We start from the raw sequence: 16,999 nt of genomic DNA, 5'->3' as shown, positions 1-16,999 counted from the left end.
CCAGCACATATAGGTAGGTTTGTACTGGGTTATTATGGTCCACACTGTCAGTCCTGCAAAGCTGTGGCTAATTAACTCCCCACTTCCCTCAGCAGGGGTCTGCATAGGCAGAGGGCCAAGGACAGCAGCCTCAGCACTTCATCCCCAGTAAATGGCTTGAGGCAGCCCGGAGGGCACTGGTCACAGGGCTGAACCCAGCCTAGTGTTGAAGGAGATGGCTGTCTCCGGCTCCAGGGACGTTTCAGGTCTCATCTCCATAGCCCCCATGTATCAACTGTGGCAGGAAGGATTTTTTGGTTTGGTTTGGTTTTTTATCAATACCTAAATTTTGACCATGTACTTCTTTATTTAGCCCCAAACCCAACTCTAGGCAGGCCTGAAATCCTGCTGAGCCCTATTTCATTTTTGGCCACAGTGGCCATCCCCCAGCCCACCACAGCCCATGCCAGCTCCAGCCCCGGGTCACACACGGCCATTTCCAATGGGGCACTTGAAGAATTTGGCCTCTGCCTGCCAGAAGCGCTCATTTTCACACACAACTTGAGCACAGGCTGGGAGGTTTCAGCCACCACCAAGCCACGCCAGGCCCTGTAAGCCTTGCTCACTGGCTGCCCTGCGGACACGGCGAGAGGCTCTGAGGCAGAAAGGGCCCATCATTGCTGCAGGCAGCCCAGCCGAGGCCGGGACGGTGTTGCCGGCGGAACCGCACACCCGGGCACCGCTGCTCCGCGCCCGGGCGCCCTGTGGAGCCCCGCGCCCCTCCCTCCGCCATCTTCCCTCCCCAACATGGCGGCGCGGAAGCGCCTGCCTCACCTCACAGCGCTGTCGCAATAGCGCTTCTCCTTTGCTGCGCTTTACGGCAAGACCGCAAAGCGGGGAGGCAGGCGTCCGGCAGGGGCGGCTGCCGGGGGAGCCGGGGCCGCCATGGACCGGAGGAAGAAGCCGCTGGACGTGGCCGCCTCGTCGGTGAGTGGGGGAGCCTGGCCGTGGCCGGGTGCAGCAGCGGAACCCCCCGCCTCCCCGCGGGGGGCTGTCGCGCGGCTTATAATGGTGGAGGGCGGCCGGGCGGGCCGGGCCGGTACAGGCCGTGCGGCTCGGGGCAGGGCGCAGGGCGGCCTTCTGCCCCCCGCCCTGGCCCGGCCGCTGGCCTACGGGGGCTGGCGGGGAGCGCCGTGCCGGGCGGAGCGGGGGCCCCGGTGGCACCTCGGGCCCGAGCCGGGGCCGGGGGCTGCTCCCTCGCCCCCTCCCCGCCCGAACGCGCCGCGGTCTGCGGCTGCCTGTGCCGGAGCTGAATTTGCCCCATCCCTGAAGTAATAATAAAATTAGGGCACGGGAAGGAAATGTGAGTTTATTTCGTGTTTTTTTCTAAGCAACGGGAGGCCCGTGCCTTGGCGGGCTAACCTGGACCCGGAGGGGTGGTGGGATACTGTGCCCCCCTGCTCCCCCGGCAGCCTCTGGCAGGAGGCTGCAGCCAAGCGCTGCATTTTCCCAAATAAACAGTTAGTGTCAGCTGTGGGTTGTTGCATACGAAGGATCCAACACTGAATGTTTGGGTGATCGCTTCTAAGTAGTGGGAGAAAAAGGGCTGATTTACAACACTAGCCATCATTCTTACAAGGACCCGAAAAGCAAATGTTTTAGTGTTGGAAGCAAGTTTCCACTTTCCTGATTTAATGTACATCTGTGAAATTTGTCTTCTGACACTTGAAGGGAAAGTGGCACGATATCCTCTTCCAGACTAGGTTTCTTATTGTAATTTCAAGATAATAGCCCTGCTGATGTTTCCTAACAAAACATGAGTGGGTGTTGGTCACGGGTGGCAGTGCTACTTACAAATTTATTAAAAAAAAAAAAAAAAAAAGAAAATCTAAAACTATATAAACAGGATATAAAATGGGGGAAAAAAATATATATTATGAAAGCAAAATTATTTTCTGAGGCAGGATTTTATTCATACCTAACAATTAGAAGCTTCTTTTTCAAAATCAGTAGTGTTATTTCATTAGTCCTTCTCTCGTTGTTTGCTATTGAGAGGCTGGTAAAATCTGTGAGGAATGATGTCTCTCTTACTCCCATTAGGTATGAAAGAATCAAGGATATTGTTGGGGTTTTTTTTAATCCCTAATAATTTGCATTCTTTGGGTTTTATGTATTGTTTGCTGTAAACTTAAGTGATCTTTGTGACCAGATCAGTGCTTCGAAGTTCTGCATAAAAATGCAATCAAATGCTCATATAACTGTAAATGCTGGATTTTTACTAGAAGTAGTTATTATTTTATTACAGTAATTGATGCATATGCATGTGATATGTCTCAGTTATTTATTTGTTTATTTTGCTGTTGATGTAGTTAGTGGATCTCAAAGCAGAACTCTTCCGAAAGCAAGAAGAATTCAAGAAAGAAAAGCTACTGAAAGATGCTGGCATCTTTGCGAAGCCCAGAACTTCTAATAAGGTAGAAATGTTTTTCCATGGTTGTTCTTGTCATTCTTTCTCCTTAAAGTAAGGAAGTTAATTTCAAATTGAAACAAATAAATACTCAGAGCTGTGTTACTCTTCAAATGTAAAATCTCCATCACGAGGATGTTCTTTAAATTTCATTTCCAGGTGAGATTCTTGTGCACAGCGGAAAACTTGCCTAATGCTTATGCCCATCTAAATCACCACTTAATCTTCATTCCCCAAGGAGCCACAGCTTTTGTAATTACAGGAGAAGATGTTTCTTTTTTTTCCCCCAAGATTTTCTATGGTTCCCTGAAGGATGGAAGACGAGAGACTCTTCCAGAATCAGTGAACATTCTTGATAAATGCTTTGCTATCTGTTCCTCTGCATCGCAGTGTATAATAATGAATTGTCTCTTGTGTTTTACTCTTTATTGCACATTAGGTTTTATTCATTCTGTAGCTTTCTAGTAGTTGAATATAGTATTGCTGCCGTATTTGAAGAACACGCAGCATTTACAGCGTTACGCTGCAAACAGGCAAACTGATTGTATTTTATATCTAAAGCGAAGGTGATACAGAATAGAAGCAATTCATAGCTTTGTTATTACTTTAGTAATCAGCAAGATTGTTCTTACTAATTTTTTTTAACCTTAAATATCTTTGCCAGAATACATTTTGTCCAATTTCTGAGTGCTTTTTTTTTTTTCCTTCTCAGCCTGTCCTGAGCTATTATATCGTACTGCAATCTCTGTAATTTTAGGACATACTGTCTGTGTCCTGCATCACAGTAGGTATAGTCTCAAGTCATAGAATCGTAGAATTGCTTGGGTTAGAAGGGACCTTAAAGATGATCTAGTTCCGACCCCCCTGCCGTGAGCAGGGACACCTTCCACTAGACCAGGTTGCTGAAAGCCCCATCCAGCCCAGCCTTGAACACTTCCAGGGATGGTGCATCCACAGCTTCTCTGGGAAGCCTGTTCCAGTGTCTCACCACCCTCACAGTAAAGAATTTATTTCTAATATCTAATCTCAATCTACCCTCTTTTAGTTTAAAGCCATTAGCCCTTGTCCTGTCACTACAGGCCCTTGTAAAAAGTCTCTCTCCAGCTTTGTTGTAGACCCCTTTTAGGTACTGGAAGGCTGCTATAAGGTCTCCCTGGAGGCTTCTCTTTTCCAGGCCGAACAACCCCAACTCTCTCAACCCATCTTCATAGGAGAAGTGCTCCATCCCTCTGGTCACCTTCACGGCCTCCCCTGAACTTGCTCCAGCAGGTCCGTGTCCTTCTTATGCTGGAGGCTCTAGAGCTGAATGCAGTACTCCAGGTGTGGTCTCACAGGGGTGGAGTAGAAGGGGAGAATCACCTCCCTCAACCTGCTGATCACGCTGCTTTTCATGCAGCTTTTCATACAGTTGGCTTTCTGGGCTGCAAGTACACATTGCTGGCTCATGTTGAGGTTCTCATCCACTGACAACCCCAAGTCCTCTTCAGGGCTGCTCTCAATCAATTCTCTGCTCAGCCTGTGTTTGTGCTTGGGATTGCCCTGACCCATGTGCAGGATCTTGCACTTGGCCTTGTTGGACTTCATGACGTTCGCACCAGCCTGCTTCTCAAACCTGTGCAGGTCCCTCTGGATGGCATCCCTCCCCTCCAGTGTGTTGACCACACCACACAGCTTGGTGTTGTCGGCAAACTTGCTGAGGGTGCACTTGATCCCACTGTCCACGTCACCAACAAAGATGTTAAATAGCACTGGTCCCAGTACCAACCCCTGAGGAATGTCAGTCATCACTGATCACCACGTAGACATTGAGCCATTGACTGCAACTCTTTGAGTGTGACCATCCTTCAATTCCGTATCCATTCATCAAATCCATGTCTCTCCAGTTTAGAGAAAAGGCTGTCATGCAGGACAGTGTCAAATGCTTTGCACAAGTCCAGGTAGACTTTGCTCTTCCCTTATCCACTAACAGTGTAGCCCCACCACTGAAGGCCACCGAATTTGTCAGGCACAATTAATTTTTCCTTAATGAAGCCATGTTGGCTGTCACCAATTGTCCTCATTTTGGCTGGGATAAAGTTGATTTTCTTCTAAACAGCTGGTACAGTGCTCTGTTTTGGATTTACTATAGTAACAGTGTTGATAACACGCTGATGTTTTAGTTACTGTTGAGCAGCGCTTACTCCACGTCAAGGACACTTCAGTTTCCCATGCTCTGCCAGTGAGCAGGTGCACAAGAAGCCAGGAGGGGACACAGCCAGGACAGCTGACCCAAACTAGCCAAAAGGATATCCCATACCATGGAACGCCATGCTTAGTGTATAAAATGGGGGGAGTTGGCCAAAGCTGCCAGTCACTGCTCGGGGACCGGCTCAGCATTGCGCAGCAGGTGATGAGCAATTGTACTGTGCATCACTTGTCTTTCCTGGGTTTTATTCCTCTCTGTCTCTCTCCCCTTTTCATTATAGTTGTTGTTGTTGTTATTGGTATTATTATTACTGTTACTGCATTTTACCTTATTTCAGTTATTAAATTGTTCTCTCGATCCACGAGTTTTAAACTTTTTCCAGTTCTTTCCCTCATCCCATCAGGTGCTTACTTGGTAAGTGAGCATGGTACTTAGTTGCCAGCTGGGGTTAAAGCACAACACCAGTCACCTCCTTATTTTCCATGTGCCTTAGCATAGTTTCTAGGAGGGTCTGCTCCATCATCCTGCCAGGCACAGAGGTGGGACTGACTGGCCAGTAGCTCCCTGGATCTTCCTTATTTCCTTTTTCAAAAGTGGAGGTTATGTTTCCCCGTTTCCAGTCAGTGGGAACTTCACCAGACTGCCATGACTTCTTAAATATTGAGGTGTTATTTAAAAAATCTTTCATGACTGATTCACAAAGTTTGCATTATGGAGCTGAAATATTTTTTAATCATTACCATTTCAATATTTTTATTTATTTATGTATTTGTTGTTATAAAATTGTACTCTATAGAAACCAAGCATCTGGAACAAACAAAACACAGGAGTTGCAAATCGAGCTGAGAAAGATATTGAGCAGAAGACAGAAGAGGAGCATATATTAGATAAATCAAGGTAACTGTTAGGCTCTGTAAGAAAGGAATGCTGTGTAGAATTTGTTTAGAAAAGCACTAAAGCAAGTTATGCATGTTTTGGACCAGCAGTTCTTATTAGACCAAGCGATAAAACCATCATCAATTTCATGCTTTTTACCAGTAGTGTACAAACTGCATCTCAGCAGTCTCATGCTCTAGGGATAACTGCCCTCACATTATCATGGCTGTCTAAATACGTCAGGTTACTGATTTTTGAACGTCATCTTTAGAATTAAAAGCCAGGGCAGCAATACATTAGAATTCTATAGCAAAGTGTTTCTTGGACTTGACAGAAAAATGGCTCGCTTTTTTCCCCAAGAGTTATGTCATCTTCTAAATGTGTTTGATGTTCAGTAAAATATATGTTGAAAATGCCATTTATAAGCCATTTGCTGTTTCTCTGTAAGCAGTTCCTTGCTCTTCAAAATTGTCCTCTACCATTCCAGAAATTAGGTGAGGTTTTCTGTTTAGTTTCTAAGATTTTTCCTTTTGTCTCCCCGCCCCCCCCCCCCCCCCCCCCGGTAAAACAGTATTTCAGTATCCCACACCTGCAAATAATGATCTAGCTTCTAGTGTTTATGACAGACAATAGTAGTTAGATAGAGGTGAAGTACTTGTTACATCATGTTCCTGCCTACTTGACAGACTAAAAATTAATTCTGTATCTTCACTAAAATTATTTTCAGTATAGACTTTGGAACTGGATAACTATGTACCTTCAGAAATGTCAGTTAAGGTTCAAAACAAAAACCAGGCATGAGTCAGCTTCTAATAAACATTTCAAGCACTCCTGGAACTTTCTGGTTTGTGTAGCGCTGAATTGGTTGTTTTGAACTGTGTTTGGAATTAGTGGGATTGCAATGTTAGTTTTCTTTTTCCTTTTCAGGAAGAAACTAGAAGAGAAAGCAAAGCTCTATGAGAAAATGACAAAAGGCGACTTCCCAGGTGAACAAAACTAGTTTTAAATGAGTTTTTTTTTTTATATATATAAACTTGTTTGTAAAGTTCACCCTAAAAGTTGGTATTTTTGACTATCTGGTGGTTTACAGCAGCTACACTATGAATTCACTGCTTGTCTTCTTACATGGGAATTTTCTTTTGGAGTTATACAAAGTGATTGGTATGGGTTATTCTGAAAGGGACAAAAAATATACTAGAGAAAATAAAACTATTTTTGAAGGACAGCCTATCCTAGTAAAGCACTATGGGCTTGTTTCACTCATTCATTAAGTGGGTGGAATATGTTCTGGTTTTCCAATACAGAATTTTTGAAAAACAAAATTAATTTATTCTGCATTATGCAGTCTTTGAATTACATTGCTGGTTCTGTCCTGCATTTTAATTTCTGGACCTTTTTGAGGAGTAGAGGAGCAGGAGGGGAGCCTGGCTGGTTCGTATTGACAGTCATGCAGCTAATAGGGTTAGAGAATTTTGGACCACCAGTTCTCATAAGACCAACCAGTAACAGAGTTAGAGAATTCTAATCTGTCCCTTTCTTCTCCCAAACGTTCAATCCCTTGCAAGAAGTAATTATTAAAATAGAATCCAATTCTCCTTGTGATTAATCTGGAATGTTTTCTTTACTATTGTCCATCTTTGACCATAGGGCCCCACCACTTTTCTCTGTTTTTCTAAAAAGTACTCTAGTGACTGCTTAACTATGGACAACATACAAAATTTTAAGCACCAAAAAATTATTTGAACTGTTACATAACAAACTCTATGCTTCTGAAATAGTTAATGAGCTATGAAATAATATTTTATTATAAACACTGCAACCTTTCCTGTATTGTACACAAACAATTAATTACTTTAAAATACCTTAAAATTTCTATTCAGAAATAGGGGTTATCACTGTGGAGCCATTTGTAGCTCCAAGTTTGTTGGGCACTGAATGAGATTTAAGTAATCCCCAATAGTGTGGTCAAGGGCATTTCTGGCAGCTGAAAAGCTGATTGTGGCTATTTTCTATTGATTTTGTGCTCAGTTCTGTTCTTTTCATGGCTGTGCTCTAAGAATTGATTTTCTGCCTTAGATGAAGAAACTGAGGATTTGTACCTAGTGGATTTCACTCAGAAGATCATAGATAAACAGCACGAAGTGCAGGAACTGTATCAGAGCGAAGCTGCTCAAAAGACTTTAGAAAAAGAAACAGATGATGAGGAAACTCAACCTGAAATGGAAATACCACCACCTGAGAACCCAGATGAAGAATGGTTGGTACTACTGATGGGGCTAAGCTGTCCTGACTAGTCTGCTTCTTGAAAAGTGCATGAGAAAACAATGTTATTCTCCAAAGTATGTGGAGTGGTGAAGAGGTGGTAACATTTTTTCATTTCATCTCTCTTGAAAAGACAGTCCTTCATGTTACTTTCGTTTCCATATAGGTAACACTGCGGTAGAGTCTACATGCAGGATTTTGAGAAATACCAATCAGGAAAATGCACTATAAGTGAGACATTGTAATGTCCTCTCTTTTTCTTGCATAGTTTATGGGAGTTGTGATTGCAGTATTGATACAGTTTTATGCTGTGGTGTCTTGAATTGAAATGTACTTCAGCAAAATTTGGGGGTTTTACTATATCCAGCTCGTCTAAATCATGTGTGACTTACAAAATGAGCAGTCATCATCTTAAAGGAGAGAAACTGGCTGTAAAAAGAACACGATTTTCCAGCATTTCTTCCACTGTTCAACTGCAGCACAGCAAATAGTCTATGACATTCCAAGTAACCACTAGTCTTTCATCCAAGATTTAGGAGTAATTATGAAACCAGTCTGACTAAACATTTTACTTGCCCATTTGCTTAAAATGCTTACTGAATAGAGATTTTACTTCTGGCAATTGGTTTATATCAGCAGTAAACTGATACAAAACGGAGCACCCCTGTTCTCCAGCTTATTAAGCCAAGAAAAGATTTGCAATGTAATGTTTCAGAATAAATTGGGAGAATAAATCCAGTAGAGTACCAGAAGACTGCTAGGTTGGAAAGGCAGATATATCCATTACCAGCATCTTACTGAAATTTAAGATGAAACTGTCTATGAGCGATGGGCTCAAACTGCTTTCTGCTCTTACCACTGTAAAGTATCAGAAATCTAAACTGATAAATTTTACTGTTCACCTGGTGCTTTTCTATCACTGCCTACATCTCACTTCAATGACGTATTAATATTAATATATTGTCCATCTCAGTGAAGCCATATCCTAATGAGGGTATTTGAGTGCTAGCATAATTAACGCTAATTATTCTACAGCCATAGTTACATCTTTACTATGGAGAATGCAGATTTTTTATTTACTGATGTCAGATTATAATAGAAACCAAAGGGCACCGAGTATATACTAAGCTGTAGATATCCTTAGAAATTGTGTAAAAGACTTAACATACTAAAAGCACAGACCTTCAGAAGTCTGTTTTTTGGGGACTAGATTGCCAGTCATACTTTTTCAGATGTAATACTAATTCTTTAGAATGGGATAATTGAGGCAGCTTGATGCTAAAGAACTTTCTAGCATTACAGGAAAATAAGTATAGCTCCTAACAGCTCTTTCGACAACTGTAAATTAAGTGTTCAGTACTATAAAGAGTTGAATAAGAAGCACAGCATGTCCTTCAAAGGAACATTTTGCTTGCAGTTTAGTTAGCCTTTGTTATGCCACTTGAATGAACACTATCAGCCTATTCTAAATGAGCTTTAGACTGATAAATGAAATATATTGTAGCAATTTCATATCTGCCAGAAGTCAATGCTGCATCATTATTTTCACCGTCGGAAGCAAGTAATAGGCTGTTTTCTTTTGATGTGAAAACTACATGATGTTGCAACTTTTTAACAATTTTTTACACCATCTTATTGCCAAGGCAAACAACTGGCTCAAAGGGAGGCTGAGTAAATGTCTGTGATAAAACTGTCATATGCCCTGTCCAGAAGGTGTGCTCTTAACCTGTGTGTCTGTTAATTGAAAGGTAGAAGAAACTGTCACACATGGAGAGACTGAGAGGTGATGAATACTCTTTGGAATGTGTCACTGCTTCTATCTTCTGGTTAAGAGTTCTGTAAACTTGCAGATGGAAGTTCTGCATCAAATTTCCTTTGCATTTGTTACAGGGTTGATTATGTTGATTTCCTGGGCCGATCTAGACGCTGTATGAAGAAAGATTTGCCAGGTCTACTTAAAATGGATCAGGAACTTCAAGGGAAAAGGTGTGGTTTCTCTAATGGCAGTGCATGTTCCTTGCAGTATTTAACGTACCTTTTCTTTTTTTATGAGAAGGAAGAGAGTTTGTACTTTGTTACCTCATTCTCAATCCAGACACGTTGATGCTACTGCTTTCTCTAGATTTATTTTAGACAAACTTCTGCAGGTTACAACATTGTGCCTTAAAAAATAGGCAGAGTAGCTACAGAGAAATTGTGCATGGCTGTGATTTTATCAAAACTTTCTGTTATAAATTGATGTATTATTCCAATGCTTCTACTTTATTTCACCTTGGCAGCTGACTATTTGAAATATGTGGCTGGTGTATTGGTTTTGGAATTGCAACAGAATTGAGACCATGGATATCAAATAACAGCCCAAATAAAATGTTTAATAAACTACTAAGGGACACTTTTTGATGTCAATGCTGACTAAATCTAAAATGTCACTTAGAGAGCATAGTTTGCAGAGAAAAGTTCTAATAAATTGACTTAGCAATCTCTCAGATACTGGATGCATCTTTTAAAACTGCGGTCCTGGTATGGAAATTGTATTTTATTATACCTTCCAGAAAATGCCAGAGAAGTGATTCCTGGTTCTCTTTAACCTGGAGACTGATGACAGTCTTTTAGCAATGCCAAATTCATTGTGACATTCAAAGTGAATTTGTTAATCTCCATTTGTTTCTCTTCTGTTAAACAGCTGTTTAACAGCTCTTTTGTTAAAATTATTATAGCAGCAGAGAATTGTTTTAGAAAATAATCTAAAGGCACCTCAAGTAAGTCCTTATTGCTGTTGGAGTGAAAATTCTTTCACAATAACAACTCAGTAGTGTGTTCTCTAAATTTTAAACATAAGATGGAGAATATCAGTGCTTTGAAATTGCAGTCTCTGAATTGATATGGATGACAGTGAGCAAAACCAGCTTTAGCTAGACAGTAAAAGAAGAAGATCTTGCTGCTTCTCTTGGGAAAACAGAAATATTTCCCATGTTGGGTATTAATATATGGCATGGACTTATAGGGTAATTTAATGGGTTGGGTTTTGTTACTAAAAGTACCTTTCATTTTCTTACATTAAATATGAAATGCTTGTTTCTATATGTGATTGCTAGAATCCCAGCAGATGCCAGTAAAAGTGATTATTTCATCTCGTCGTTCTGTGATTTGATAGTGGTTTCATAAAGCTTCTGAGAAAAGATATGATTAAGTCTTTTAATAACATAATTCTACTAGTACCTTGTTTCAAAGGTAGTTTTGTATTTCTTTCTTCACCGTGTACCATAGTCATCAATGTTGCATCATTAAATGATGCCTGCAGTGATCTGTGTTTTCTAAAAACTGCAACAGTGGATCAGACCAATTGTACTTTCACTGTTTGATGCCGTAAAATTGTAAGTTCTGCTCTGTAATCCCTATCTTTTTTTTTTTTTTTTTTTCCAATTAGACAAGGTCTTGATGGGAATACTCTTTTATCTGAAGACATGAGAAAAGAACTTCAGAGGCAACAGTGGGAAAAAGAAGAGGAAGAAGCCCTCAGAAAACCCATGGGACCCATTCATTATGAGGACATTCGAGAAAATGGTATACTTCCATACTTTGTGTTGCTTGTCTTTGTATCACCAAAGAGATTAGTTTTAGAGGAATCAAGGGAAAGTTAATTCCTCTGTCTTTATGGCAAAATGTAAGTATGTCTTAAACAACATAAGTAATAACCATCCAAACTACCAGTACATAAAATCTAGATTTATTTTTTCTCAAATGTAATTTTTCAAATTTCAGTACCTCCTACTTGTGTTCTCCTTTGTGAAGCTTCACTTCATGCATCATCTAAAACAAGCCCTTTTTAGCCATCTAAAACTAATGTGTGTATTGTTGGGAGTAATTCTGTGCCTGAAAGCAGGATGCATGGTACTTGCAGTTACTGTCAATTATGAACTGAATGTAACTTAAAATCTACTGATTTTCTTCTTCTTTTCAGAGGCCAGGCAGCTTGGTGTTGGTTACTTTGCCTTTTCTCGTGACAAAGAACTTAGGAATAAACAACGGGCAACACTGGATATGCTAAGAGAGCAGGTATGAGCTTAATGAGCAAATTAGGGTACAAGGAAATTTAGTTTCAGTGGTCACTGTCGTTGATTTGTTGTCTTAAGTCTTATACTAGGTGATACCTGCAGCTGACTCCCCCAAAAATTTGGCCTCTTTTTCCCTATTGAAACATGGTACTTGATAAGGATTGCTTGTAGTTGTTTAGTGAAGGAAGATATGTGGTTGATTATAATAGCAAAGGAAGATTAATTCATGTTTTTCTTTGCTGTTAAGACACTTGATCAGAGAACTAAACGTGAACAGTTAAAAGAAAAAAGGAAGGCAGCTCTAGATGCAAGGCTGTCTAAACTTCGAGCACGGAAGATTAAGAAGTTAAGGGAAGCTGGATTAGAGGAAGAGGCAGAAAAATTGGAGAAAGGAGGTATGATCTGCTGCCTTTTAAAGTTAATATTTGCTATTTCATCTTGTACTTGACTGAGGGACAGGCACGCTCTAATTGATTTAGGTTTGGACATTCAATGTATTGCTATTATGTGTTCTATATATGCAATTAGTATAACTGCTAAGATAGTGAGAGTTCATGTAATTGTGTGTACGTGTAAAATCATGCCAGAAAGAGCTTAATAATGCGGGTAGAAATGTTGTATGTAGATTGTAGATTTTTTTCGATTCACACCTGACAGCAGGAAATATTTGCGTTAATTATGCAGGCTAAGATTAGAGCTGATGAAATTTTACTGTCTTTTTTTTTTTTTTAGGATGAGGTAGAATAAAACACAGTAACAAGTTAAGTTTCGGTATCATACACTCTTACAGTTTCAGTACAGTCTGTAAATTGGACGTAAAGCTGACTTTAGGATTTAGGAGGATGATTTTGAGTTGTAGTCCCATCTGCGCTGTCTCCCTCATGACACTGCTAGTCGACTTGTACTGTCTGCCTCCCACTGTAAAATATAACTAATATTTCACTGTGTCAGAATTCTATGCAAGTGATTAATTGTGAAGTGTTCTGGAAACAAAGAACAGTAATGTGCCACTGCTAACTGTTACTGTTGTTCAGAAGAATAAGAATGCAAATTGTTTTCTCCAGTATGAAATGGAGCTATCATGCTGATGTTCTTAATTTACGTAAATTTTCTAGCTTTGATATGACACTCAGCACATTCCTTTTTGTGTTATTAGGCAATAGATTTTCCACAGTCTTTTTGATACAACTAGAAAGCTAATAGTGTTTCTTGGTAGATAATCAGGAAGCGTTATCTGGCTTACCTGTTATCTTTTCTGAACTAATATGCAAGAATTAGAAAACTTAAAAAAATCACCTTCCCACTTAGATGCATTTCATTATTAGAATGAAATTAGATAACTAGTATGAGCTTTATAAATGCAAATAACTCTTGCTTCCTATTCCTCTTATGCGGTTCATATAGATTTTATCCTGTTACTAACAAATACTGTCTCTTTCTGTAACATAGAGGTGAAAGGTGTCACTGAGGAACCAGAAGCTCCCAGAGTTACTGCAGCAAGCAGAAAGGTAGAGGTTGTCATCCAGGAGAGAAGAGATACAAAGCCTGGAGTGCCTTATGTCCGAGAGTGGGATAAAGGCAAAGGTAAGGAAATGTAGATTCAGAAACATTGTTCATAAGCAGTGTGCACGCTACTACTTTCATTTCCATTTTTGTTTTGCGACAAAGTACGGTAAGACTGAGAAGTGACAAAATACTTTCTCCCTTTGTATTCATGAATCTCTGGTGTCTGTTGCGGTGACTGACAAGGCATGCCTTAGTGCCAGTGCTGTTATAATGTCCCCATAATCTTTTTCTTCTATATGAGTTACTCCGTTTCTGGATGATCCAGAGAGATTGACAGAATGACAAATTTCATAGTTCATAAGATTTACTGTCTTTCAGCGTGATCTTTTCTTGATGTATTCCTGTAGTTCATGCTGCATGATGGCAGGATGTATTACACTGAAACTGGTACAGGACAGAGCTAAAAAGTGATGCAGGCAGAGACCGCTTCAGTGCCAATGTCCCATCTTGAAGCATCTTCCTTGTCACATCAAGTGATGACTGACTTCCAGATTGTTCCCAAACCCATTAACTCATTTTGGACCATTAATCTAAGCTCACACACATTCTTCTTGTCTCATGCCTGACTTCTTAGTAAAAGCAGACAAGGAATAGGCAAAGCACAAAAATGATGTCCACCTTCTTCAGTACTCCTGTAAGAGCAGCGTTCCTGTTCTGTGCAATACTGATATTTCCAGCTTCTTTTTACTTGTCACAGTCCCTTTGTGTTCAGTTAATGAACATAACTGTTAGGGGAAACTCTGACATTTCATTAAACCCCAAAACTTTCAGGTCCTATTAGTTAAATCTTTATCCTGCTTGACACTAGTTTTTTCCCTGCTTCTGAGGAATCCTAGTATCTGACTGACTTCCAAGCAGCACTGTACTATGCAACAAATATTATGCTCAGAAAGCAGACAGCTTACTCTAAAATGTGAAGTAAAATAGCTGTGGTTCACTGAACATAAATGTAACACAACCATCTAAATTAGAATAAGGAGGGATAAACAGAACTTGCTCTTAGATGCTTTCCTCCTTACTTTCATGGTTTTTTATATTTTTACCAAAGCAAAGGAGGAAGTCCTGCTCTGATTGGGGTTCTATTTTGCTACATGAGGCAAATGTGTAGCCCTTCTATATCACAATTTTCTGCTTAATTTCTTACAGAAGTCTTGGTAGAAATGAATACTGAAAAGAATTTCACTGGTTTTAGAGACTAGGTTTGGGAGACATTTTCACAGTAGGTTTTGGGGATATCTTTTTAAAGTGTGGTGATCTTGAGCCGTCATTCCATTGCAGTCCCTCAGAACTATTTTTAATCAGAAATAAGCAGCTGTCACAGTAACTAGAATATCTACCGCTTCTGTTGAAATAAAGAAGTTACTGGGTTTCGCCTATGCCCACTAGAGATAATCTCATCATCTCCATCTTCTCATAACTAAGCTCTTAATGCTATGATTGGTTTGCATTGTGATTCACCCATAACTAATTAGTCATTCTTTGTAACCAATGACCACATTGTTAAAGGATCTTAAAGTGACTAGGATGATTATACAGAGGATGGTAGTTATCTTTAATGCTCAATGCTTTTGTTCCTGCTCTGTAATGAAAGTGAACTGTCAGCTTAGCCAGCAATCTAGTACTAGATGAAAAAGTAGCTTCAAATGGCTTTTCAGAGCTGCATCTTCTCAGTTTCCTCATTTCTTTTCTCTCCTTTCTGATGTGATCTTCAGACCCTGAAATCTGTATTCAATCTACCATTTTTCCTGTTTCTAACAGAACTGATGTTTGGACAGTGGTCAAAGAAACAGGAAGAACTCAGGGATGAGCGAGATCCAGAATTTGCACCACCTTCTGATTACTTTACGGGACAAAAAAAGGATGATAATTACAGAAGTCAGAATTTGAACAGTCCTGAAACCTCATCTGAAAAACTGGAAACAGAGAAAATGCAAAACCAACAGACGCCATCAGTGCAGGCTAACAGCAGCAGTGTTGAAGATGTGCCACCGTCACTGCAGGCTTACAACAGCAATGTTCAAGACGAGTCGGCATCAGCAGAGGCCTGTGGCAGTGACACTCAAGATGTGCCATCATCAGCGGAGGATGACAGCAGTGATGATGAGGGTACGCTGCCATCAGCACAGGCTTATGGCTATGGCGCTCAAGGTGGGCTGCCATCCATGCAGGTTTATGGCTATGGCGCTCAAGATGTACTGTCATCAATGCAGGCTTACGGCTATAGTGCTCATGATATGCCATTTCCAATGCAGCCTTACGGCTACGGTGCTCAAGGTATGCTGCCACCAATGCACACTTACGGCTACAGCGGTCACGATATGCCCTTTCCAATGCAAGCTTACGGCTATGGTGCCCAAGATGTGCCCCCAGGAATGCAGGCCTGTGGCTGCAGCGCTCAAGATGTGCCCCCAGGAATGCAGGCCTGTGGCTGCAGCGCTCAAGATGTGCCCCCAGGAATGCAGGCCTGTGGCTGCAGCGCCCAAGAGGTGCCACCAGCAGCACAGGCCTGTGGCTGCAGCGCCCAAGAGGTGCCACCAGCAGCACAGGCCTGTGGCTGCAGCGCCCAAGAGGTGCCACCAGCAGCACAGGCCTGTGGCTGCAGCGCCCAAGATGTGGCATCTTCAGTGCAGACCAACAGCAGTGACACTCAAAATCAGGAACCACTTTACCAAAGTTTAGATGATATGCTGTCTTACTACAGACAAGTGACTTGAACTGAGCGAAAAAGAAAGCAAGAATTATGATATAAAGGACTGAAATAGAATTATCTTCTTGGCAAGAATGTGATTTTCCCACATCTGGGAAAAAAATATTCTGTAAGTAGATCCAAATAAATCTCCTGGAGACCTAAGCTGTTTTACATCACAGCTGCCCTTTTGCGCTGTTGGTTCTTCCCCTGCCCACCCCACCCCCCAAAAAAAATTTTTAAAAAGTATGTGCTTTTTTTGGCAGTACTTAGTTTAGTACATACTTCATTTTAACACTTTGCCACTTAACACCTGAACTCTGGGGTATGTTAATGGTTTTCTTTCAAAAGATGAACTCTTCCTTTATTCTGTCACTCCCCAGCTAGCTTCTAATTTAGAGGTACTACAAGTTCAGTGATATCTGTAGAAACAGTATTGAAATGCAAGGCCCTCTGCTACTAAATACAGAACAGTTTTAGGAAATTTGGTACCTGCTTAATTTCCTGCCTTTAGGAAGTGCAAAATAGTATCTAGTGAATAGTGGTGGTTCACATTCTGTGTTCCTGAGGTCTGTAGATAACTCGTAATTCTGTGAAGGAAAATTAGAGTGGAGAGAGGCACTGCAGAAATAATAAGTGGTGATGGTTAGACTAAGAATAAACACTTCACTGAAGTGCAAGCCTTGACACCTGAAATTACTGTCTTACCGGTTTAGAAAATGCTCTCGTAATTCTCCAACTGCATTTTTCTTGCATCATCTGTTGTATTTATGGCTTTCTTTAATACTTTTTTCAAAAAACTGTGATATTGGAGTTGTCATATATAAAAGCAGACCAATCTAACAAACAAGCTTTTATTTCAAAATTTTAGTAAACAAGAAAAATGCTTATTTACCATGTAGAGTATTTTATTTCTGAAGGTA

General features: G+C 40.9%; 1 protein-coding gene across 2 annotated transcripts; it reads left to right on the top strand.

Moving 5' to 3' along the window:
• Positions 1 to 855: 855 nt before the first annotated feature.
• CCDC174 (coiled-coil domain containing 174) lies at positions 856 to 16,255 on the top strand. Of its 2 annotated transcripts, XM_055805981.1 has the most exons (11): positions 856 to 966; positions 2,349 to 2,453; positions 5,428 to 5,528; positions 6,435 to 6,493; positions 7,584 to 7,764; positions 9,660 to 9,755; positions 11,197 to 11,333; positions 11,731 to 11,825; positions 12,072 to 12,219; positions 13,274 to 13,408; positions 15,149 to 16,255. In XM_055805981.1, exons 1-11 carry the CDS (start codon positions 925 to 927, stop codon positions 16,102 to 16,104), a joined length of 2,055 nt encoding a protein of 684 aa, XP_055661956.1. In that variant the 5' UTR covers positions 856 to 924; the 3' UTR covers positions 16,105 to 16,255. The 2 variants fall into 2 exon arrangements, with proteins under 2 accessions (XP_055661956.1, XP_055661957.1); XM_055805982.1 differs by lacking the exons at positions 856 to 966; positions 2,349 to 2,453 and adding an exon at positions 4,593 to 4,832.
• The last annotated feature ends 744 nt before the right edge of the window (positions 16,256 to 16,999 follow it).

The sequence above is a fragment of the Falco peregrinus genome, chromosome 5 (assembly GCF_023634155.1).
Source record: "Falco peregrinus isolate bFalPer1 chromosome 5, bFalPer1.pri, whole genome shotgun sequence".
In the NCBI taxonomy this organism is placed as follows: Eukaryota; Metazoa; Chordata; class Aves; order Falconiformes; family Falconidae; genus Falco; species Falco peregrinus.
The sequence above is the reverse complement of the archived record's forward strand: the minus strand, read 5'-3'. Positions and strand labels throughout refer to the sequence as shown.

Excerpts from the sequence above, each read along its gene's own strand:
- CCDC174 (XM_055805981.1), top strand. The coding sequence starts at position 925 with ATGGACCGGAGGAAGAAGCCGCTGGACGTGGCCGCCTCGTCG. Across the intron at positions 967-2,348 it reads TGGACGTGGCCGCCTCGTCG|TTAGTGGATCTCAAAGCAGA; the intron begins GTGAGTGGGGGA and ends CTGTTGATGTAG. Across the intron at positions 11,334-11,730 it reads TGAGGACATTCGAGAAAATG|AGGCCAGGCAGCTTGGTGTT; the intron begins GTATACTTCCAT and ends TCTTCTTTTCAG.